The sequence below is a fragment of the Ziziphus jujuba genome, chromosome 9 (assembly GCF_031755915.1).
Source record: "Ziziphus jujuba cultivar Dongzao chromosome 9, ASM3175591v1".
Taxonomy (NCBI): Eukaryota; Viridiplantae; Streptophyta; class Magnoliopsida; order Rosales; family Rhamnaceae; genus Ziziphus; species Ziziphus jujuba.
Genome location: NC_083387.1, coordinates 23,181,232 through 23,207,118, shown reverse-complemented (window position 1 = coordinate 23,207,118; position 25,887 = coordinate 23,181,232). Strand labels below are relative to the sequence as shown.

At 33.9% G+C, this 25,887-nt stretch overlaps 5 protein-coding genes across 6 annotated transcripts; all 5 read left to right on the top strand.

Annotated features, from left to right (window-relative positions):
• The first annotated feature begins 4,524 nt into the window (after positions 1 to 4,524).
• LOC132799419 (dirigent protein 15-like) lies at positions 4,525 to 5,194 on the top strand. Its single transcript, XM_060811229.1, has 2 exons — positions 4,525 to 4,864; positions 5,070 to 5,194. Exons 1-2 carry the CDS (start codon positions 4,525 to 4,527, stop codon positions 5,192 to 5,194), a joined length of 465 nt encoding a protein of 154 aa, XP_060667212.1.
• Positions 5,195 to 7,052: 1,858 nt separating this feature from the next.
• Positions 7,053 to 9,735, top strand: LOC107427571 (probable amidase At4g34880). Its single transcript, XM_016037956.4, has 5 exons — positions 7,053 to 7,736; positions 8,323 to 8,537; positions 8,649 to 8,891; positions 8,997 to 9,195; positions 9,294 to 9,735. Exons 1-5 carry the CDS (start codon positions 7,170 to 7,172, stop codon positions 9,666 to 9,668), a joined length of 1,599 nt encoding a protein of 532 aa, XP_015893442.2. The 5' UTR covers positions 7,053 to 7,169; the 3' UTR covers positions 9,669 to 9,735.
• Positions 9,736 to 11,343: 1,608 nt separating this feature from the next.
• Positions 11,344 to 13,141, top strand: LOC107427576 (chalcone synthase 1). The gene is made up of 2 exons (XM_048481030.2): positions 11,344 to 11,586; positions 11,977 to 13,141. Exons 1-2 carry the CDS (start codon positions 11,409 to 11,411, stop codon positions 12,966 to 12,968), a joined length of 1,170 nt encoding a protein of 389 aa, XP_048336987.2. The 5' UTR covers positions 11,344 to 11,408; the 3' UTR covers positions 12,969 to 13,141.
• A 1,516-nt stretch (positions 13,142 to 14,657) lies between these two features.
• On the top strand, positions 14,658 to 18,415 carry LOC107427572 (probable amidase At4g34880). Of its 2 annotated transcripts, none has more exons than XM_016037958.4 (5): positions 14,658 to 15,323; positions 16,697 to 16,769; positions 16,914 to 17,156; positions 17,276 to 17,474; positions 17,562 to 18,415. In XM_016037958.4, the coding sequence occupies exons 1-5, from the start codon at positions 14,789 to 14,791 to the stop codon at positions 17,952 to 17,954; spliced, it is 1,443 nt and encodes a 480-aa protein (XP_015893444.1). In that variant the 5' UTR covers positions 14,658 to 14,788; the 3' UTR covers positions 17,955 to 18,415. The 2 variants fall into 2 exon arrangements, with proteins under 2 accessions (XP_015893444.1, XP_015893443.1); XM_016037957.4 differs by having other exon boundaries at positions 14,660 to 15,328; positions 16,555 to 16,769.
• A 2,383-nt stretch (positions 18,416 to 20,798) lies between these two features.
• LOC107427546 (probable amidase At4g34880) lies at positions 20,799 to 23,056 on the top strand. The gene is made up of 5 exons (XM_048480260.2): positions 20,799 to 21,468; positions 21,575 to 21,789; positions 21,979 to 22,210; positions 22,281 to 22,490; positions 22,589 to 23,056. Exons 1-5 carry the CDS (start codon positions 20,935 to 20,937, stop codon positions 22,940 to 22,942), a joined length of 1,545 nt encoding a protein of 514 aa, XP_048336217.1. The 5' UTR covers positions 20,799 to 20,934; the 3' UTR covers positions 22,943 to 23,056.
• Positions 23,057 to 25,887: the final 2,831 nt, after the last annotated feature.

Here is a 25,887-nt window from a genome sequence, read left to right as displayed (position 1 = left end):
AGAGGCATGGATCGGTTCTCGAAAAAAAAATATCCAATGGCTAGGAATAGAAAGGCACGGATCGACCTAATAAAATAAATCCAACCTTTAAACCATTTTTACCCAACGGTTTTAATAAGGAGTGGCACGGATTGAGAAATCGCTCTTATACACCCATATCACCAAAAATATTTATTTTATTATTTTTTTCTCTATATATACGTGTTCTTTCTTGCATACATCACTCTGACACGCTCTCATAACATCACTCTGCCTTTCGATACTCTGTTTTTCAGTTCCACTGTCTCTCTCACTGCCCCCTTTCAAATCCAAATGACTTCCAAAAGTTCAAAATTTGCTAACACATTGGTGTTTTGGGCTGGCCAATGGGCTGTATCCACGATACTCGACACTCTACTCTTCTTCTTTGCCAAATCCAGAAAATTCTTCACACTGACACCTTCGTTCTTCAGTCTCTCTTTCACCTTCTCCTTCAAGGTGTCGAGTGCCGTAGACACAGCCCATTGGCCAGCCCACAGCAGCATTGTCTTACCAAATTTTGAACTCTTCAAAGCTATTTGGATTTGAAAGGGAGCAGTGAGAGAGACAATGGAACTGAAAGACAGAGTATCGAAAGGCAGAGTGACGTTATCATAGAGTGTCAGAGTGATGTGAGCAAAGAAAGAACGCATATATATATATAGGAAAAAAATAATAAAATAAATATTTTAGTTGATAGGGGGTGTGAAAGCGATTGCTCGATCCGTGCCACTCCTTATTAAAACCGTTGGATCAAAATGGTTTAACAGTTGAATTTATTTTATTAGATATATAATCGATAGAAGGAAAATTAGTAAGACATCTCATCAGTTCTACTATATTTCTCTAGGGGTAGCAATTTGGCAAGGAAGATCAAATATGATAGAGAAAACAAAATAATAATAGCAACAACAACAACACCAACAACAACAACAACAACAACAATAATAATAATAATAAGAATAAAACAATTAATTTTACCATCTATCCTTAGGGATAAAATTGAAAATAAAAGGTAGACAATAATTTTTTGAACCAAACGGGCTCCATTTTAGGATAACACCAACCATTTTGCAAGTTTTTCTTCGTCCAATAAAAAAAAAAAGGAAACCATAATAACAATAACCTTGCACAACTGCTAACATTTGACCTTCTCTTTAATGTTTATTGCAATATTGTCATTTGAATAATACAAAACTTTACATAAGTTTCCTAAAAAGAAAGAAACAAGGCAAGTGCATGACCCAACGGTTGACAGAGCGAGAGGCATGGATCGGTCCTTGAAAAAAAAAATCCAATGGTTAGGAATAGAAAGGCACGAATCGATCTAATAAAATAAATCCAACCGTTAAACCATTTTTATCTAACGATTTTAATAAGGAATGGCATGGAGTGAGAAATCGCTCTCTCAACCCCATATCACCGAAAACATTTATTTTATTATTTTTTCCCTATATTTACGTGTTCTTTCTTGCATACATCACTCTGACACGCTCTCATAACGTCACTCTGCCTTTCGATACTCTATCTTTCAGTTCCACTGTCTCTCACTGCTCCCTTTCAGATCCAAATGGCTTCCAAGAGTTCAAAATTTGCTAAGACATTGCTGTTTTGGGCTGGCCAATGGGTTGTGTCCACAATACTCAACACCCTGCTCTTCTTCTTCGCCAAATCCAGAAAGTTCTTCACATTGACACCTTCATTCTTTAGTCTCTCTTTTACCTTCTCCTTCAAGGTGTCGAGTGCCATAGACATAGTCCATTGGCCAGCCCACAGCAGCATTGTCTTAGCAAATTTTGAACTCTTCAAAGCCATTTGGATCTGAAAAGGAGTAGTGAGAGAGACAGTGGAATTGAAAGATAATGTATCGAAAGGCAAAGTGACGTTATCACAGAGTGTCAGAGTGATGTGCACAAGAAAGAATGCATATATATAGGAAAAAAATAATAAAATAAATAGTTTCGGTGATAAAGGATGTGAGAGCGATTTCTCGATCCATGCCACTCCTTATTAAAACCGTTGGATCAAAATGGTTTAACGTTTGGATTTATTTTATTAGGTATATAATCGATAGAAGGAAAATTAGTAAGGCATCTCATCAATTCTACTATGTTTCTCTATGGGTGGCAATTTGGATCATAATACGGTGACACAACTCGAAAACGATACAAAATAAATGGATTTTTGTTTATCATAAATAGGTTTGAATCATAATCGGGTCAACCCGTTTAACACGATTATTAATCGTGTTATTTTTGGGTTGACCCGTTTAACTCGAAATTGACCCATTATGATCCATTTATTAAACGTGTCCGGTTCAACCCGACACGATTTTATAGCTATTATAACCCATTTAAATTTAATTTTAAATTATATTTTTACCCAGAATATATTATTTAATAAATAAAAAAATTATAAATTAAAAAACTTTATAAAAGTAATTTTTTTTATAAAAACACATGTATTGAGATTTATGTATTGTGGATTAGAATTTGCAAATATAATTTGAGGCTATATTACTATGAAACTTAAATATTGTATCTTAATTTTTTAATGTTTCAATTATTTTTATGTTATTTTTTTAATTATTATTTTTAAATAATTTTCAAATGAAGAACTTGATTTTCAAGTTAGTAGAATATATATATTAATAAACAAGTTAATTTTCAATAAATAGATTAATTTTTAGATTAATGAGTCAATATTCAGGTTAATAGGACGACTTGTTAAACTAATCATGTTAAACGGGTCGTGTTGGTTAACCCTTTATAAACAGGTTGGGTTAGTGTTTTAGATATCTAACATGATTAATAAATGGATCGGGTTAGAGTTGAGTATTTTTTATACAATTATTAAACAGTTCGATACGAATTTGACACGTAAACACGAATTGCCACGTCTAGACTGTCTCTCTCAGCCTTTGAGCTAGGTTACCATTTTTTTTTTTTTTTTTGATTTTGAATGTAAAGGAAAAAAAAATGCGGGAAATATGTATATATATATATATATATGGGAGTGGCAATTTAAGTCATGACACGACGACACAACACGGGATAAATGGGTTTGGATTTATTATAAACGGGTTCGAGTCATAATCGGGTTAATCCGTTTAACACAATTATTAATTGTGTCAATTTCGGATTGACCCATTTAACTTGAAATTGACCCGTTATGACATATTTATTAAACGTGTTAGTTTCAACCCGACACGATTTTATACCTATTAAAATCCATTTAAATTTAATTTTAAATTATAACTTTACCCATAATATATTATTTAATAAATAAAAAATATTATAAATTAAAAAAATTTATAAAAATATTTTTTTATAAAAGCATATTGAGATTTATGCATTGTGGATTAGGATTTGCAAATATAATTTGAGGGTATATTACTATGAAACTTAAATATTGTATCTTAATTTTTAATGCTTAAATTACTTTTATGTTGTTTTTTTAATTATTATTTTTTAATCATTTTCAAAGGGAGCTTGATTTCCAGGTTAGTAGAATAGATATATTAAAAAACAAGTTAATTTTAAATAAATAGGTTACTTTTTAGGTTAATAGGTTAACACGATCTGTTAAAATAATCCTGTTAAATGGATCGTGTCAAGTTGATCTGTTTATAAACAGATTGGGTTAGTGTTTAAAATACTTTACACGATTAATAAATGGGTCGGATTAGGGTTGAACATTTTTAACACGATTATTAAACGGATCGACACGAACCCGACACATGGACATGAATTGTCACCTCTATCCAGGACCAATCTCTAACATGTGTTTTAGATTAAACGGGCTATTAATAGTCAATTAATACTTGCATTAGTGGTATTTTTTAAAGGCCGATAGGCTGCAAAAAAGGGTAAAAACACTCCTTATAATATTGATAAAAAAAGTCTACAATCATTTTAGTTATTTTTTGTAAAAAAAAAAACACTATTTGTTGATTTAGAATAAGCACCAATTAAGTAATTTAAAAAAAAAATCATTTAAAGTAATTCCCAGAAATTACTCCTAAATGGATCTTGCATATAGTTTTTTTATTTCAAATATTTGTTTGTATTAGTTGGTATAGTTAAATATTTTAATTAACTATAATTTAAGAGGAAAAAAAAATCTAAACACCAAACGAAACACAATTTGAAATTATTTTGATTTTTAAAATTTTGATTTTGATTTTTTTATATTCGTCCTAATTGATATGTCTAGCAAATTTTTTTTATTATTATTATTAACTAACAATTAAGTTAAGCAAATTACACACAGTTGAGTAAAATCATGTAAAACTATTATCTATTTACCTTTTATTAGATTCTATATATGAGATAAAAATCAAGTTTTTAGAGCTTGAAATTGTGAAAAGTGTAAAACTAATATCGACATGGCACAGAAATGAAAAATTATACACAAACAAGGTCATATTCCTAATGCCAAGTCTATGAAAACCACCCCTGTATTATTTTGGCAGAAAGACCAAGGCCACCAGATAAGCATAAAACCATGGAATTCGACAAAGTTCGAGTATTCTGCTTTTGGGCTATTATTGTCACGATGTCCTTGCTTCATCCACAACACCATGTTGATTATTCACAGACACTTCACGGCTACAATATCTTAGAAAAAGAGATAGTTCTCCATTTTCAATTGCAAGACAGTACTCCAGGCGGCAACAACCCAAGCGCAGTGAAGGTCGTCCAACCGAACAACAACAATGCTACAAACAACACTTCTACAACACCGTTTGACACCGTATGGTTCGTGGGTGACTCTTTGACTGAAGGTCCAGAGCCAACGTCGAAGGTGATCGGAAATTCTAAAGGTGTTTATGTGTCGGCTAGAGGTTTTGATAAACTTAATGAACAAAAATTGAAATTTTTATGAGATAATTAAGTGTTGTGTCACAAGAATTCAAATAGCCAATTGAAATTTGCATCTTAAAATAATTTCTGACATCATCTTTGCTTGTTAAAATTAACACTTAATAACTCATCAACCGCCGTTTGTTCAACTATGCTCTTTGTTTATTTCTTTTTTTGATTTTGTAGATCTTTGTATTCATTTCAACAAAGGTAAAGCAAATGTGCAGCTGACTTTTCCTCAACTAGGTTTTCAATTTGAGGAGGCTTCTTCATCGGGAAAAATTTATGACTTAAGATCCAGAGATTTATAGTTTGATCTTTCTCACTTTTAGTTTTCTCTTTATCTTTGGTTTATAACTAACTAGATCAACCATCAGAGTTCCACAATCACATAAAAAAATAAATAATAAATAAAAAAAAGAAAGAAAATTTCTAATCGTCATGAAATTTCCTGCAGACGCCCAGTATTGCTCTTGCTGTATTGAATTACGACAAATGAATAACTAATAGAGTACAATATTGGTAAAAAAAGTACATGTTAAAATCACCATATTGTCACTATTTCGTTAGTCAATAATGAAAGTTTGAATTATTTTATTTTCAATCTTAATTTTTACTTATTTACCATAGATAGTGATATAATATAATATGTGGCTGGTTAAAATATAATGGAGCTACTACATGTGAAAACTACAAAAAATTAAAATAAATTTTCATACGTTAATAACCTGTAATGTTAGTATCACAGAAAAATAAAAAAAAAGTAATGTTACTAGTTTCCATTATTAATATTGGCAATAAACTAACATTTTATTATATTGATTTTCATGTTTCACGAGTTGATTAATTTATTTATTTTTCAATCCGAATCAATGTGCACCAGGGGCATATGAACAAAACTGTTGGCGTATGTTTAGTAGGTCATGGTCCCCCAAACTAGATATATATATATATATATATTTTTTTTTTTCAAATGTTCTATTTTGAAGGGATATGTGTGTAATCGTATCAATATTATATATATATATATATATATATATTTACTAGAAGTAATCGTATCAACATGCATGCCATAAATATACATATTCTTTCCGCACGAAAAATGGTCCCTACATGACATGAGGGGGGGAAAACAACATATATATATATATATATATATACACATAAGTTTTCTTCAAAATTGATAATAGTACTAAATCATATTAAATTTAAAAGTTTGGTCCAATCGGACCATTAGAGTCATCATCAAAATAAGAACGGGTGTACTCCATTAACCCAGACATATAAATCGAATAAAAGTGCACCGTAGGTTGTTTATTTATTTTTTTGGAAATAAGAAAAAGTTGGTCTGTACAACGTCGTTTCATATATAATATGCTTCACTTTATCGCTTAAAAATTGCTTAGCGAATAAAAAAACCAAAAATAAGATAAGGATGAAAAAGACAAAAATGATGTTGTGATTTTTATCGAAAATCCTTGCCACGTGCTCACTTTTTATTTTTTTTTCTTTTCTTTTTGGAAAATTACAAAATATCCCTTTTTATTTTCTTCTTTGTTTGAATTTGCTTCTAAACTGTTAATTACTCCCAAAATATTGCACAGTCTCAGACTGCTCCATTTCTATAATTTTTTTCTTTTATTGAAATTTGATAAAATTGACAATCTAATATTCAAAATAACCATCTATGTAAATAATATATGTCTAAATTATAGATTGTTTTGTTTCACCAAAAAATTATACCTTGTTTTGAACAAAAATGATCAAAGAAATGAACCATAATATCTTTTTTTTTCCCATTATTGTTGTTTAGTTTTTATAAATCCTGATAAAAAGAAATTTGATTTATACATATACTGTTAATTTTAATATTTAAAAGTAAATTTTGTCGAATATCAGAAACAAGAAAAAAAAAAGAAAAAAAGAAAAGGGCCAATTTGACATTATACAATAGTCTGGGGAGAAATTACTTCAAAAATAATTTACGGGGCAAATTGAAACATGAAATGAGAGTCAAAGGGGCATGTTGTAATTTTACCTTTTCTTAACCATCCCCTCATAAAAATAAAAAAGATTTCAGGGAGACTTTTGTTTTTTTTGGTTGAATAATTCAGGGAGACTTTGAAATTAAATTTGATTCAAAAGAAAAAGAAAGGACTAATCAACCGTTAGCAATGTTAAACAATAAACTATTATAATTCTCAAATCATGCGCCAAATGATAACACCATATGACATGAATTTATCAAAAAAGAAAAACATATGAGAATATAGGAATTATAATAAAATGCCGAGCAAAAAGCCTCTTCTCTCATCACCATCACTGCCCCTGATCTCACCGCTGATCTTAATAGTCCTCTCCGCTGGCTTTTTCACCAAAATCACTACTACCACCTCAGATTTCAACATCATCGAGGCCACCGTCATCGACATTCAACATGCCTTCACTCACGGCAAACTTACTTCCAGGCAGCTGGTTGACTTCTACCTGGAGCGGGTCAAAACCTTCAATCCCCAGCTTCGTAGCGTACTGGAAGTCAACCCTGATGTGCGCGATCAGGCGGACGAGGCCGACAGACAGAGGGAGGAAGCCATTCGTGGCGGTAGATCAGTGGGAGAGCTGCACGGCGTTCCTGTGCTGCTCAAGGACAGCATCGCCACCAAGGACAGGCTCAACACGACTGCCGGATCCTACGCGCTGCTCGGATCGAAGGTGCCGAGGGATGCGGGTGTGGTGCAGAGGTTGAGAATTGCTGGGGCTGTGATATTCGGGAAGGCTAGTCTCACCGAGTGGTACGGAACTCGGTCTTCGCTGATTCCCAGTGGTTGGTGCGCTAGAACTGGACTGGCCATGGTTTGTATCAATATTCATTAATATTAATGTCTTTGATATTCTTTAATTACTAAATTGAATTTGATTGAATGCACCATTTTGAGTGGGCAACGCATATTTCATTGAGAGGCTAGTAATATATAGTTTATGGTGTTGTAATTTATTAATTATGCTTTTATAGGCTTAGCTTGCAATTTATACTCTTTATCTGATTGGGGTGGGATTACATGTAATTTCTACCCAAATGTATTAAAGTGATCAAATTCACTAATTAATTACCAAAAAAAAAAAAAAAATCATATGGGTCCTACCTCTTTGTGAAAGAAGGGAGTAAAGCTTCCATAGCACCAAAAATTTTGCTCATTAATTACATGGTGTATGGGGTTAGCATGCCATCCTTGGATACATTTGACCCTATCTATTTGTTAAAGGAACAGAGTAATTGCACAAAGAGAAGTAATTAAATTGGTAGTTTTAGATTTGAAAATACTCTTAAGGATCTTGTTTTCTCAGTAATTGATTACAGATTACGCAGGGATAATTGTAATGTGAGTGTAGTTAATCCATGCACTTACAACTTGATGATTTGAGAACATGTATACTACAGAATCCTTATGTTGAGGCAGGGGACCCATGTGGATCCAGCTTTGGATCGGCTATCTCAGTTGCAGCAAATTTAGTAGCAGTTTCACTGGGAACCGAGACCGACGGCTCCCTCATCTGCCCTGCTGATCACAACTCCGTTGTAGGGATCAAGCCCACTGTTGGCCTCACCAGTCGGGCCGGTGTTATCCCAGTTTCCAGGCGTCAAGATACAATCGGGTATATAACATGCATGCATGCACACATACATATACATAATTGTTAAACATAACACTTGTATATATACAATTTATTCAGCTTGTAATCGGCTAAAGAATTTTCCATATGCAGACCCCTATGCAGGACTGTTTCGGATGCGGTTTATGTGCTGGATGCAATTGTGGGATATGATCCAAGAGACCATGAAGCAACAAAAGCAGCAACTAAGTTCATTCCTGCAGGTGGTTATAAACAGTTCCTCAAGGAAGATGGGCTTCATGGAAAGAGATTGGGAGTTGTGAGGAATCTGATTTTGGACTCTTATAATACATGCTCTACCGTATCAGCTTTCGAGCATCACTTTAACACATTAAGGTAAGGTAAAATTTCTAAGTTCTAATCAAGATTTCGAAGTTGGCCTATTGAAGCTCATTTGGTATTATGATTACTAATGAATTGTGTTTGTGAAAAATTTTCAAGGCAAAGAGGTGCAACCATATTGGATAATCTGGAAATAGCCAATACTGATATCATTCTAGATCCTTTTCAGAGTGGTGAAGCGATTACACTATTAGCCGAGTTCAAGGTGAATATAAATGAATATCTCAAGGAGCTATCAAAGTCCCCGGTGAGATCTCTTGCAGACATTATTGCTTTCAACTCGGATAACTCTGTTTTGGTAAGCATCAAGGAGTGTTCAACTCTGTCTTCTTGCCCAAACAAGCCCTTAAATTTTACAGCCTTTTTTTAATTAAGGCCTTCCCTGAAAAATGGCAGGAAAAGCTGGAGGAGTATGGTCAAGATCAGTTTATTGCGTCAGAGATGACAGATGGCATTGGAAAGCAAGTGTTGAAGGCAGTGGAGAGGATGAAGAAACTGTCAGAAGAGGGGTTTGAGAAGTTGATGATAGAGAATGAATTGGATGCAATGGTGACATTTGGGTGGGGTTCAGCTCCAGTACTAGCAATTGGAGGTTATCCAGCAATTTCTGTTCCGGCTGGGTATCAAACTGGTGGAATGCCCTTTGGCATCTGTTTTGGGGGCTTAAAGGGTACCGAGCCCAATTTGATAGAGATTGCTTATGCTTTTGAACAAGCCACAAAGGCCAGGAGGGTGCCTCCTATTGATCATCATGGAAAATCCAAATATTAGCGTGTAATTATATTTTTCCCTCATCTCGTATGTTATATTGCTTCTGAGTTTGAAATTACTTATTCTACATCATATATGTTATTTTAACTTTATCAAATCATCCTTGTACAATTTCTTTTCTTTGAAAAGAATACATATATTTTTAGGACACACTCAATACTATAATGAAATAAATATTTTTAGGACATGAAATATATAAAGAAATAACTATTTTTATGGCATGAAATAAATCACTACTTGGAATGATTAAATTTTTATGGCATGCTAGTGCCTCTATTTTTTAATTTATTTTTATTTATTTCTTTATTTTGGCCAGAGGAATTCATAGAATGAGCTGAACTCCTTCCAATATGTAAGGAGTCCAATGATGAGCGGAAAGGGAAAAGAAACAAAGAAAGAAATTTATATATGAAGTTTCAATGTGTGGATACATGGTCCTGATTATAAGGACAGCCCTGATAGCAGTAGAACTACTACTTTCTTGGCCAAAGATACAAATTCCAAAGTTTGAATCCTCCTATCCCAAATATCAAAAAGAAGAAACCTTGGGCACAAGGACTTTCCATATGAATCTGCCCCTGTTTGCAACACATTATCTTTTCTCCTTTTAGGACAAGAAAATTAAAAAGATACATGCTTTTCATTTTACGGAGTTGATCTTAAAATTTGAATTGTCCTGCATAAAATTTAAAGAAGTGTCCCTTTTATTTCCAAATTTTATGCCATTTAATTTTGACAAAAATGAGTTCCATTTAGAAAATTTTTAGATGAAAAAGATACGTATATAATTCATTATATATCTACGATGACCTTATTATTATGGGACCCTATACGGTCGCACATCTTACACATACTCAGGATTAATTGCATTTTTATATAGAAAATAAGGCATCCATCGATTTGAGCCATATGGTTCAACTATGGAGTTCGGTACTCCTTTCTTAACCCTTACTTATCTTATTCTTGTGATTGTTTAAGAATCAATTAGGTGTACGAGAAGCTATATCTAATAGTAAACTTATTGTACCGAACAGTTTCACAGAGGATGCCATGCAGCTATAGTGCTTCATTTTCAATGCATCAAATATTCCAACTTCCAAACTGGAACTTCAATTCCAGTTCCATGCATAACATTGTAGGCTAACCCTGCCATTAGTTCTAATGAACTTCCAGAAGAAATGAATAGAGAATAAGAAAAAAATTATTACAAGAATTATCAAAGGAAGAAAAAAGGAGATGATAAAGACCCTTGGCATAGAATTATTTAAACGCTAGCTGATTACCTAACCTTGTCTATAGCAAAGTGCCAGGCCTTTTTATTCAATATTTGGCAAAAGAATCTCCTTCTTAGCTCAATATCTCTTCCTTCTTGTCAGAGAAAAATATAAAAGATCGTGGTATTCCAACTTTTCTCCTTGTTTGTTTCCTCTCTATCAGTCTCATCTTTTATTCTCCTAATAGCTCATAATCCCATGCACTTATAAAATTGTCGAAACTTGATTTTTAAAACTACTTGTGTAATAGTCATTCCAAGCCATGTGGATATTTGATAGGCAGACAAACCAAACTAAAAAAATCACGTTTCTTAGCTATAAAGGAATTGATACTACCATCTACCTAGCTCAACTATATTGGTTTTGGTCTCTTATAAATAGAGTGGCTTTGTCATCATAATTTGCAGCACTCTCTTTGCGACTCAACTATCTCAGCAAACAAACACCACTACCACCTGTTCTGAAAATGGTGACAGTTGATGAAATCCGAAAGGATCAGCGAGCAGATGGCCCAGCCACGGTCATGGCAATTGGGACGGCCACACCACCGCACTGCTACGATCAAAACACGTACCCAGATTACTACTTCCGCATCACCAACAGCGAGCACAAGACAGAGCTGAAAGAGAAATTCAAGAGCATGTGTACGTATGACCATTTAGAGTTAAAAAAATGCATGCATGCATGAACATGTAAAATGAAGATAATTAATTACCCATTTTGGATAAGCTGAAAATAGAAAGTTCCAGCCAAAAAAAGAGAACAAAAAAACAAAAAACTTTCTAAAGCACGTGTACGTATGGCCATTTTAAGTTAAAAAATGCATGCATGAATATGAAAAATGAAGATTACCCATTTTGGATAAGCTGAAAATAGAAGTTCCAGCCAAAAAAAAAAAAAAAGAAAAAAGAAAAAAGGAAAAAAAAAAACACTTTAAAAATAATGCCCAAGAAAGCAAGCCTGTGTTCTTAGTGTTACTTAATTAAGAAAAGAATGCGGAGGTTTGAAAATACTTTTTGTTGGCAATTTTGTAGGTGAAAATTCGACGATCAAGAAGAGGTATATGTACTTAACGGAGGAGATCCTCAAAGAAAACCCTAATATGCGCGAGCACATGGCACCCTCACTGGATGCCAGGCAAGATATGGTATTAGTTGAGGTCCCAAAGCTAGGGAAAGAGGCTGCCATCAAGGCCATCAAGGAATGGGGCCAGCCCAAGTCCAAGATCACCCATTTGGTCTTTTGCACCATTAGTGGTGTGGACATGCCTGGAGCTGACTACCAGCTTACCAAGCTCCTGGGCCTACCTCCATCCGTCAAGCGCATCATGATGTACCAACAAGGATGTTTTGCCGGTGGCACCGTTCTCCGTCTAGCCAAGGATCAAGCTGAGAATAACAATGGTGCACGAGTACTGGTCGTCTGTTCGGAAATCACCGCCATCAATTTTCGTGGGCCTAGTGACACCCATTTTGGTAGCCTCGTTGGCGAAGTTTTGTTCGGTGATGGTGCAGCCGCCCTTATAGTTGGTTCGGACCTTGTACCGGGAGTTGAGAAGCCCATATTTGAACTAGTCTCAGTAGCCCAAACAATTCTTCCTGGAAGTGAAGGGGCAATTGAAGGTCATTTAGGCGAGGCCGGGCTTGTGTTACATCTTCTAAAGAATGTTGCGGAGCTTATTTCAAATAACATTGAGGATAGCCTGCTGGAAGCCTTCAAGCCATTAGGTATCTTAGACTGGAACTCCATTTTTTGGATTGCACACCCAGGTGGGCCTGCAATTCTTGACCAGGTTGAGCTAAAGTTGGGCCTAAAACCTGACAAGTTATGGGCTACAAGGCACGTGCTTAGCGAGTATGGTAACATGTCAAGTGCTGGTGTGCTATTCATTTTGGATGAGATGAGGAAAAAGTCTTTCGAGAATGGATTGAAGACAACAGGAGATGGGCTTGACTGGGGAGTACTGTTTGGGTTTGGACCTGGCCTTACGGTTGAGACGGTAGTACTTCACAGCGTGGCAATTTAAAAAGGCATCTTTAGCCTTTTGTTTTTTTAATTTTTTAATTTTATTTTTTTTTGGGTGAATAAAATGGTTGATGAAGCAGAGGCTGGCAAAAACCCAAGGACGTTTTTTTTTTTTTTTTTTTTTTTCCTCCTCCTTTTGGTGTGGCTGTGCATGCATTTCGTTTTTCTGGTCTGCCTAGCCATATGAACTAGTTCATAAATATATAAATAAAGAAAAATGAGCTAGCTAGTAGGCAAATTGTACTACAATATGTTACGTTGGATTTTATGTGGTATAATCTAAGTGTATCATGTTTTATTACAATTACTAAATGTGTATTATATTGTAAGTTATGATACTAGGCTTCACCCCCCCCCCCCCCCCCCCCCCCCTCTTTCTTTTTGTGAAAATGACATTTGGCTTCTCAGTGCCAGCAATCGGTAAGTTCACATTAAATAAAGAAAAAATGAAAAGTAATTAATATATCTTCAATGGTGACACTCTTAAAACTATAGATATTATCATATAAATATAGTGAGGTATCTTAAAAAATACGAAATATAAGGAGAAATAAAGGCTAATAGCTCTGATAGCATGTAAAAAGAAATATTGAAGTGTGTTAAAAGCCCTATTGCATTGATTCAATTGTAAAGTTATATAAATTAGAATGAGCCGTAAAATGCAATATATCAACTTTTCTATGATGATTTACAATATCAAATATACTGATGCATCTATCTATGGTACACAAAATGTACTGCTGTTACTGTACAAAATAAAAGATTTAAATTAGTTTGAGATATATATTTTTCCTCTTGCTATTAATGAATCCTTTGTTAAGTATTTTATAATCAATCAAAAAAAAAAAAAGTTTTTTATAAGATTGTGCTACAGTTTCTATTTTTCACTATAAGAAAATAGTTAGATAGTGGTGATTTTTCCAGTGACAAATATTTTCTTCTCCCTATAGAGCTTCCTTTTGTGACTCATATATTATATAATAATATAAATTATATTGTAATACCTTTTTTTTAAGTTGTGTTTGAAGTGATTAAGAACACTCGATTGATAGTTTGGATGCAACGGTGACACGTGCTTCTCAGAACTAACAGTCGAATGAAGTTTAGCAATTGAGTTTTTTTGTTGTTGATAACATAAATTATTTAGTACTTGAGCTTAGTTTTTAAATCACAAATGAAAAGTAATATTTTTCAACCGTGACACCCTAAAAGTATAGGTAAAATGATATCGACATATAGAGGTGTTAGTTGCCTTTTTTTTTTTTTTTTTTAATAAAATATAAAGAGTTATCTTAGAAATATATTATTAATAATTATATATGATATATGAATTTTCCCACATATATACATACATATATATATATATATATATAAATATATATAAAGGCTTTGATTTTGTTTAAGATGTATTAAAGGTTAAAAAGGAACTAATTTGAAACTTAGCTTCCGATAATTTTTTAAAATTAACATGTTTGATAAAAAATAAAAAATTAAAATTTATATATAATTAAATTTAATATTATACAATAAATTAAAGATAAATTTATAGTTACAAAAATTTTAAGACTTATTTTTTTAAAAAAATTTTCAAAATAACATGAATAAAAACAACATTTCTACATATTCTAGGCAAATAAGAATCTAATTCTTTAAATCCACGCTTCCTTGCCTGAAAATAAATACGGGTTCTTATATAAGAAGAGGGGTTACTTTTCACCAAAAAAGGAACAGAGATTCAATTTTACTGCAATGACAGAAGTGGCCTTAACTTGAAATACAAAAGAGTATTCTTTATTAAAAAGAAAGACGGAGAGCATTTCGATGGCCATGAAGAATCCATCTTCTTCTCTCTGTCCACAGTTGACCCTGCTGGTAATCATAATATTCAGCAGGATCAACGGCCAGGAATTCACGATCCAAGAAGCAACCATCGAAGGGATCCAAAGGGCTTTCGAGGAAAACAAGCTGACATCAAGACAGTTGGTAGACTTTTACTTGCAACGGATTGAAATTCTAAATCCAATTCTTCGCAGCGTCATAGAGGTGAATCCAGATGCACAGGATCAAGCGGACGAGGCTGATCGGCAGAGGAAAGGCAATCAGGGGCGTTCCTTGTACGGAGAGTTGCACGGTATCCCTGTGCTGGTGAAGGACTCGATAGCTACCAAGGACAAGCTGAACACGACGGCTGGGTCTTACGCGCTGCTGGGTTCGGTGGTCCCAAGAGATGCGGGCGTGGTGAAGAAGCTCAGAGAGGCTGGGGCTGTGATTTTGGGGAAAGCTAGTCTGACGGAGTGGTATTCTTTTCGTGGTTTGGGTCAAATACCAAACGGTTGGTGTGCACGAGCAGGACAAGGTGTGGTCAGTTACTCTCCCTCTCTTTTCCTCCTCCAAAATTTTTATTTCTTTCGCGAACTAACGTGGTGTTGAATTAATTAAGTTCATTCTTTTATTTATTTATTTTCACTTTTTTATTTTATTTTATTTTATTTTGTATAATCTTATGAATTTGGAATATAATTAAATATTTAGTTGAATTGATATTTCTGTCTCTTACTAGATTATTTCTCTTTTTTTGTTTTGTTTTTGTTTTTGTTTTTTCATTTTTCTTGGCTGAAAAGATGTTTTGCCTTTGTTATGCATTAAAAAGAGATGTCAAAATAAAAAAGAAAAAAGGTGCAACAGAAATATGTATCGGGTGGACAAAATCAGATTTTTGCTTTGGGCCTTTTTTTCAGGAAGGACTGCTCGGACTACTGATTTTTACTGAAGTTGGGTAACTCTTTCAGTTAGGATCAGCCTTTATGGCCGTCAATTATTTTCTGGCTCAAATGTCTCAGTTTCATGCATCTATGAAATCCAAGTTCTTAGGAATTTTAGTTGGGGCAAATTTCATTAACATCTCTTAATTTTGTCATTGTTTCATTCAAAATTCTACTACTTTTGAAAAATTACTATTAAAGTCCTTTTATTATATATATATATATATATATATTGCCCATTTGACAGTTTTTGTCAATTTGTATTTGTTAATTTTAATACTTAAAAAGGTCGAAGAAGTTATATAAATTTATAGTTTATGATTAAATAACATTATAAAAATATAATTTTATTCTTTAATAGTTAAAATTAATTTGTAAAAACTAATAAAAATTAATAGATTAGTTTTAGAAAATTTTAAAAAGATAAATAATGATTTTTGTAAAGCATTGGATCTAAATGAAATAATGATAAAATTGAAGAGATGTACATAAAATTTTCCATTATAGTTATTGCTGACATTTTCCTTCTGTAGTTTTTTCACAACAAAATTTACCATAAATCCAAACATATGGCCATTCCACTAGTTCCATATTAAATAATGAAATCTATTGTATGCAGATGTGTTGACTTGACTTGTTTTGTCCGAATTTGTTTTGTATAAGTGACTATTGTTGACTTGACTTGTTTCGTCCAAATTTGTTTTGTATAAGTGACTATTATGAGTAATAACACAAATTAATGATATTTAGTGACAACTCAAAATTTTTGTCCAAAATATAAAGTGACAACTGAAATTAATCTGTCATGCATGAAAATCTATGCAGAATCCTTATGTACGGTCTGGAGATCCATGTGGCTCAAGCAGTGGATCAGCCATATCAGTGGCTGCCAACATGGTCACTGTGTCAATTGGTAGTGATACTCACGGCTCCATACTCTGCCCTTCTGACCACAATTCTGTTGTAGGGTTGAAGCCGACAGTTGGACTTACTAGCCGTGCCGGGGTCATTCCTGTTTTGCCACGCCATGACACCATTGGGTAAAAGTCATTATGTTGGTTATGCTAGCTAGGTAGCTTTGGTATATAGCGAGGTTTTATCTGAAAAGAAAAACATGAACATTGAATATGGTTTTTCATATCATATCATCTATGTAATGAATTTTGTTTATGATTAATTATCAGGTCGATGAGCAGGACAGTAATGGATGCAGTTTATGTACTTGATGCAATCGTGGGTTTTGATCAACATGATTATGAAGCAACAAAGGAAGCTGCCAAGTTCATCCCGCCCGGTGGTTATAAACAATTTCTAAATTTGGATGGGATCAGAGGAAAGAGATTGGGGGTCGTTAGGAGTCCGTTCATAGACTCTTTAAACAAATCCTCAGTTAGTCAAGCTTTTGAGAATCATTTGAACACATTAAGGTATAAAAATGTAAAACTGAACCTTATAATTCATTGCTTTAATTCTTGTTGCTAATTGACAATAAAGTACCAAGATTAATTGATTTGTTTTTTTTTTGCTTTCAATGTTTAACATCCAGAGAAAGAGGTGCAACTATAGTGGACAATCTTGAAATTGAAAACGTGGATGTGATTCTGAGTCCCAAGCGAAGTGGTGAACTCACAGCAATGCTGGCAGAGTTCAAGCTCTCCTTAAATGATTATCTAAAAGAGCTTATTGCTTCTCCAGTGAGGTCTCTTGCTGAAGTTATTGCTTTCAACAACAATAACCCTGATTTGGTAAGGATAACATTCGCAATGGAATAAATTTTAAAAAGTAGCTGCGTTATTAGATTTTATGTTCCTAGGTGCTTTCTCTTAATGCAGGAAAAGACTAAAGAATATGGTCAGGCCACTTTCATCGCATCGGAGAAGACAACCGGGTTTGGAGAGAAGGAAAGGGAGGCAGTTGAGTTGATGAAAAATCTTTCAAGAGAAGGATTTGAAAAACTGATTTTGGAAAATGCATTGGATGCATTGGTGACGCCAGGAACGGGTGCCATTGCCGTATTAGCAATTGGTGGTCATCCTGGAATCACTGTGCCAGCTGGTTATGACAAAAATGGCATGCCATTTGGAATCTGCTTTGGGGGTTTAAAGGGCACAGAACCAAAGCTAATTGAGACTGCTTATGCTTTTGAACAAGCAACCAAGGTCCGTAAGCCTCCATTTTCAATATCATTTAAAATGGATGACAAAGATCTCTTCGGAATTTGTTGAACTGGTTTAGTTGCTCGAGTCGTTTGGTGTTGAATGGTGATAGTTTGAGCTGTTTGACGGTATTTATTGAGCAATCTGAGGTCTCCTTGAAGAGGAAGACAAAATTACCAATAATTGAAACCCTGCATTATGGAAGATTTCAATGGGAAAATTCCATACGTAACGCTAAATGGGTAGAAATTCAATGTATAACAGGGTAAACCTTTCTCATCCTCTATCATTCTATTTTTCCACTGCCATTATCAAATGTAGTAAAGTTTTAGGAAAAGGAAAACCCTCAGAAAAAGGAAACAGAATGAATTGTAAATTAGTAACTTGGAAAGGATAGTGGGACCCAGCCTAATTGCTACCCCAATATTAAACTGACATGTGGATCAACAAATCCTCATTACAGACAAGAATTACGAAAACTCGTGAGATTTCATATTCACACAGAACAGTTTGTTGTTTTCTTTGATACTTTTTTTTTTGTTGTTTTTTTGTTTTTTTGGTGAAAGTTTTGGTTGCTGCATTTTCTTATCTTTTACTTTTATGTCAAAATATTTAGATAATATAGTAAAATTTATTTTATTCCAAGTTTTACTGTAATATAATTCTAATATCATACTGTATATTGAATATTGTTTAACATATTTAGGTAGATCAACATAATAACTATAATAAATACAATCGAACTGATTTGTTGTCTTTAATAGCTTATGAGGTTTCATGCATATATGTTGCCCAAACATATTCACTATTCAGGAATTACCATAAGAGTCAATTGTTGGAGATCCTGCTGAGTTGACGAAACATAGTAACACATTTTAAAACGTACAAGATAGGTTAAAAGATGGTTGACTCTTGAACAAGAAAAATGTGGATTGTGAAGAATAAAACAAAAGTTTATTTGAAAATATTTAAAGTTTGACCAGATGTACAATTCACATGCAATTTTATCCAAAAGAAAGTCACTTCTTTTAATACATGGTCCCAAAAAATATACAATATACAGAATATATTCAGTCGCATTCTCTAAATTTTTTATAACAACAAATTTTATCACTTGTAAATTCTGCACAGCATTCACATGTTATATATTTGCCACCTTGATCATTTTTAATTGATTTAATTTTTTTGTTGAGTTGATTCTCAACTTCATCTTTATAAAAACCAAATTTCTCTATAACTTCATTAACCAAATTTCTCTATAACTTCATTGTTAATCTTTGGCAAATATATATAATAGTATTTAGTGTTATCGTCGAAAAAAATAATAAAATATTTTTTTACCATCTTTTGTTGATATAAACTTTAAATTGCATATATTATTATGAATTAAATTTAGACGTTTGATATTCCTTTCAATAATTTAGAATGATAACCTCATCCGTGTTGGCGATTGGGGGTTTTCCAAGTATAATAGTCCCACCAGAATATGAAGATGGGTCCCAATTGCCATTTGCTTTGGGGGACCAGAGGATGCAGAGCCAAAACTTATTGAAATTGCATATGCGTTCGACTAAGCAACTAAAATTAGAAACCCTTCTCCACTGAAGTTAAACAAAAAAAATGTAGTTATTTGTTACATACAACATGGGATGCATCTAAACTTGTGTCCCCAGCCTTTTTTTTTTTTTTTTTTTAAATTTTTTTCTTATATATGGAGGATATAAGAATTTAAAATTCAGGATCCGCATGAAAAAATGATGGCTTTGCCATTGAAATGCTTTGGCAGGGACAAGTTGTATCCCAGTTAATTTGCAAGCATAAAATGGAGTATATATGTGCAGTATCTTATTAGGTAAAAGTAAAATGATTATGATATATTATCTAGTGAAATCTAATAACTTTTGCTTTTATATAATTAAATCTTATCTGAAATTCAAAAATGTATTTACTATAGTTGGAAGTTGTCAAAATGTAGCAACAAAATTTTGACGAATTTTTTCTCACCTAGCTTCAATTAATTTATTTTATGAAATCGTTCTTCGTGCACAGAGAGGGCAAGACATTTGTTGATGCATAAACCAATAATTCAAAGCATTTGTAAATTGCTACATCAAAATCAGACTGATAACAATTGGGGCATCAAATGTGAAAATTAATGGATGAAAAGGATAATTTTCATAGTTGAATACTTCTTATCTATATTATAAAAATTTTGAATTATGGAGATGCAGAAATTTAGGATAATTTATAATGTTAAAAAAATATATATATGAAAATTAATGCCACACCCGGGGCTTGGAACAAATGGAAGGAAACCTTCCTTCACATGGTTTTGAGGTTGTGGATTCGGGCATCATAAACTTTATTCGTTGCGTTGTGGATTCGGGCATCATTAACTTGATTCGTTGCATTTTTTATGACCACTAATAGGTTGTGGATCCGGGCATCATAAACTTTATTCGTTGCATTTTTTATGACCAATAATTTTATATGGAAGGGTTACAAAATGGCATATTTCCAGATCTGGATTGGGTTGCCTACGTGGGCGCTTGTGCCCCATAATTTTTTTATTTTTTAATTTTCTAAATGTTACCCATTTCGTTTGTTTACTATTTTACCCCTTATAAATCAAATATATACAATTGTACCCCCTGCTTTAGCTATCCATTTGGTTATTTATTTTTATTTTATTTTTTACTTTTCCAATTATTTTCTTAGCTTTATCACTATTTTAGACTTATCTATATGTATTTTTTGGTTTCTCTCACTTATCAACGATTATATAATTTAATATAACTATAATACTTGTAAAATTCCATAGTAATATAATTCTTATTTATTATTCAAACAAAATTTAATACTTATTCAATTTATGTATTTTTTTTAATATACATACTTATTGTACACTTATCAATAACTAGACTGTTAAAAGAGAACCAATACCACTAAAAAGATACATACTTGGCACAATTCATCTGTGAAAAGCTCAAACGCCTTCCATCAATTACACTGAAGACTAGCTCACCGAGTCAGCTCCACAATATCTTCCATGGAACTCCTAAGGATTCTCTCTCCCTTCTTGTCCCAGCTTCTTCTAATTCTTTTACCCCAAGTTTCATTCGCAGAGTTCAACACCTTGCCACTAAAAGAAGCCACATTGGCCGATCTCCAACTGGGTTTCAAGCAAAACACGCTCACTTCCAGACAACTCGTGGAGTTCTATCTGGGACAAATACAGAGGCTAAACCCACACCTTAATGCGGTCACAGAAGTGAACCCAGATGCACTTTACGAAGCCGATAAGGCTGACCATGAGCGCAGGGCTAAGGCACCGGTTTCCAACTCGATGTTGCATGGTATTCCTATTTTGCTCAAGGATAACATTGCCACCAAAGATAAGTTGAATACCACGGCTGGCTCTTTCGCATTGTTGGGCTCCATTGTGCCTCGTGATTCCGGAGTTGCGACCAAACTGAGGAAAGCCGGAGCTATCATATTGGGAAAGGCCAGCATGACCGAGTGGGCTGCTTTTAAGTCCAACAATGCACCTAATGGTTGGAGCGCCAGAGGTGGCCAAGGAGTGGTGAGTTTTTGACTGATTCAAACTAGATTTACACGTTCCAATATAGCCATTGGAAGATGAATCATCATTATGTTTGTTTTATTTTTTTCACCGTGATGGCGTGCAGAATCCGTATAATTCATCTGTGACGCCATGTGGGTCGAGCAGCGGATCCGGCATAGCAGTAGCTGCAAACATGGCAGCGGTGACTCTAGGTACTGATACATCCGGCTCCATTTTATGTCCATCCAGCTTTAACGCAGCTGTGGGAATCAGACCAACAGTTGGTCTCACTAGTCGAGCTGGGGTTGTTCCCATCTCTTCAAGACAGGACACCATTGGGTAGGTTCTGGTCTACCTATTTTCTTTACTCCTTTTTTTTATTTTTTTATTTTTTTTCCTTTGAAAATCTTCAATCTAATTAGTCTAGCCAATGTTTAAGGAAATTGCTCAGTTATTTTTGTTTCTGGTATATAAATTGAGAGTCTCTATTCTTTGTCTTGCTTCATCCTCTGCTTTGGATGAAAACAGACCCATTTGTAGGACAGTGACAGATGCGGTTCATGTTCTTGATGCAATTGCTGGCATTGACCACGATGACATTGCAACAATCGAGACGTCCAAGTACATTCCCAAAGGTGGCTATGCGCAATTTCTCAAAAGAGATGGACTCAAGGGGAAGAGAATAGGAATAGCGAGAGGCTTCTTCGATTTTGGTGACGCACTTTTCTTACTCAAACATTTGAGCAACATTTCAAGACACTAAGGTAATGTACATAAAATACATATGAAATTGTCTCCCTATGTACACTTTTGTATTCTGATGGAAATTGATTCTAATTTTTAGGCAAGGAGGTGCAGTTTTGGTAGACCATCTGAAAATAACCAATGCTCTTGAAATTTTTGGAAATTCGAGCGGTGAACGAACTGCATTGGAGATTGAGTTCAAAATATACTTAAATGCATACCTAAAGGAGCTGGTTAGTTCCCCAGTCAGATCCTTAGCAGATGTTATTGCCTTCAACAACAAAAACTCCAAATTGGTGAGTATTTTTTCCTCCTACTAACTATTTTGGTGGGTACAATTTCTAGAGCTTGGTCAAATTTATTTGGATATGGCCATTTGACATTGGCAATTCAGGAGAAGATCAAGGAATATGGGCAAGACATACTAACAAGTTCACAGGCAACAAAGGGCATTGGAAACGAATGGAAAGCTGCAGTGTCCAACTTAGGAAGACTCTCAAAAAATGGGTTCGAGAAGTTGATGAAAAAGAATAAGCTAGATGCTTTGGTGACTGCTGGAGAGATTGTTAGTTCCGTGTTGGCAATTGGGGGCTTTCCAGGTATAATAGTCCCAGCAGGATACGAAGATGGGGTCCCAATTGGCATTTGCTTTGGGGGACTAAGGGGTGCAGAGCCAAAACTTATTGAAATTGCATATGCCTTCGAGCAAGCAACTAAAATTAGGAATCCTCCTCCATTGAATTTTTAAAAACATGTAGTTGTTACGACATATAATATGGGATGTATCTAACGTTGTATGCCCAGCCTTTTTTTTTTTTTCCCTTACTTCGCTTCAATTAATTTATTGTTCATGTTGATCTAATCTTCAAGTCAGCTTAATTTTCAGTATATGCTGTTTCATGATTGAACCCATTGAGATTTCCAATATAAGTTTATTTTATTGATATAAACCTACTACTACTTGAGGAAGCAACCATGACACAGGGACTCCTTTTAAATCTTCAAGAAAATCAAAGTTTTATTTAATGCGGCATTATTAGCGTAACGATGACGATTCCACTTTATTTACAGTGGATGAATTATATTTTTACTTCACTATTTTATTTTCATGTTTGGCTAGGTTATGATGAGCTATTTTAGATTTATTTATTTTATGAAGAAAAGTGTTAAACAAATTTTTTTTTAACTGAAAAAAAAAAAATTAATACCTGATAATATTATCTATGCTATAGGACCATCCAAAATAATAATAATAGAACTTACCAAAATTTGAACATCAACTTTCGAATTCACATATATATAAAAGCTGAAAAGTTTTTTTCACTGAACTACCACCCTGGGTGGTGTGTGAAACATTTGCTTGATCATACTATTGGTAAGGATATTATGCATCGTTCTTCGTGCACAGACAGGACAAGATTACATTCAATAACACACAACAATTATAAATTGCTACACCAGCTACACCAAATTCAGACTTAGTAACCCATCAAAAAAAAAAAAAATTCTCCTGGAGATAAAATTATTCTGTGTCTGGTTTCACACAACTTTTTTAGCGGAAATTGCAAAAATTGAGAGATCCAAGTACATTCTATCATAAATTAGATAGAAATGAAGCAGAAGATCTCCATCCCATCAAATGAAGTTTTGATTAGCTAGATGGAACATTTTGATTCTTTTGCATGCAAGAATAAAAGTGATGATTAAATGCGAACTTTATAGCTTTGGTCGAGAAGCTGTTTCCACTTATGACTCACCCATGCATCATTAAACTTCACACTATTCACCAAATTGATCAGACTGATAACTAGTGGGCCATCTAAAAAATGTTTCTTAGAGATAAAATTGTTCTGTATGTGGTTTCACACAACTTTTAAGTGGAAATTCTCCATGTACGAAAGCAATGATTCAACTTCACCTCAGCTTTGGTCAAGATTGGTTGCAAATTTCCTATCACCAACCGCGAAATGAAGTTATATATTAGTTCAAGTAAAATGATTTATGATATATTATTTAGTGAAACCTAATATCTTTTTTATATAATTAATTCTTATCTAAAATTCAAAAATGTATTTATGATATTTAGAAAAGTTGCCAAAATATACTTCAAATACTTAGCAACAAAATTTTGACAATTTATTATTCATGTTGACCTGATCTTCAAATCGGCTTAATTTTCAGTACGTGCCAACCTTTTATTTTATTTTATTTTATTTTTTTGGGTGAATATTCAGTACGTGCCAACTTGAGTAGAGAGTTGTCCAAGACTTTCATGATTAAGCCCATTGAGATTTCTTATTAAAGTTTTTTATTTTTTATTTTTTATTATTGATAAAATCCTGCTAATATTAATATACTCTTGAGGAAGTAACCATGAGATAAGGACTCCTTTTCAAGAAAATCAAAGTTTTATTTGATATAGCATTATTCGCATAATGATGATTTTACTGTTATTTATTGTGGAAGAATTAGATTTTTGTTCACTATTTTATTTTCATTTGGATAGGTTTATAGCGAACTATTTTAGATTTATTTATTTTAAGAAGATAAATGTGAATCACATCTTTGATCGGACTGTATCAGGTCCAAAAATGTGGAAAAAATGTGGAAAAATTAATGGCTATTGGAGTTAAATTGTAAGGCACAGACAATTCAGATTTAAAATTCCCTCATGTGAGAAAAATTGCTAAAATTCCCTTTCCGCTCGACACCACAGCTCTCGCTCGGCAGTAATTGAAACATTTTTGGCAGCAAGAATGGAAAAAAAAAAAGAAAAAAAAAATAGAACTGCAATGTTCATTTCTTCCTGTTGATAGCAAGAACACCGTGGAATTCAAATTTCCCCAGTTTTCATGTGAAGTTGTTAAGGAATCATCTCCAGAACACCTATACCATGTTCTGATTTCTCGATTGATAAACTGGGTTTCACTTTTGCAGAGAGAAACAGAGGGAGGAAAAAAAAGAAAAGAAAAAGAAAAGTGAAGCACTTTTGGCAGCAAGTTTGGTGTGTCCATGCCAACAACTGTACAGCAACTTCAACACTTCAAACCAGGCATGCCCACCCTCCTAATCCATACCCAAACCTGTTGAATTCAAGCCTAATACATTTATTCATGTGATGCAGAAAATCCTAGAGGGAATTACCAAGGAGCAGATCTCAGGCTCTCATTCCTGTCCAGATCCAACTCTGGTCCAATTCCAGCATGAGTCACGAAGAATGAGAGAAAACCAGCATTTTCAGTCTATTTCCAGAAATTACCAAATCTGTCTTTTTTTACAACTACTTTGTTTATATCCCTCTTTGTCACCACGCAGGGTGAAATGTTAAAAGGCATGAAGCCACCTCAGCAATTAAAATAACAAAACAAGCCATATGAGCAAGGAAAAGTAAAAGGAAATAAAACACTGTGTTTAGACAGGAAACTAATATATTGCAGCTGCATCATTCGCCCACACTTGAAGAGGGCTCGACCACGAGCGAGGAAGATAAATCAGCAACATCAGCGACATCAGGGGGGTGGTATTCAAAAAGATCAGCAACGTTGAATGTATTGGAAATCTTTAGATGTGAAGGGAGCTCAAGTTGGTAGGCATTATCTCCAAGTTTTTGTATTATGCGACAAGGACCTATCTTTTTAGCTTGGAGTTTGTTGTAGGCACCGACAGGAAACCTCTCTTTCCGAAGATGAACCA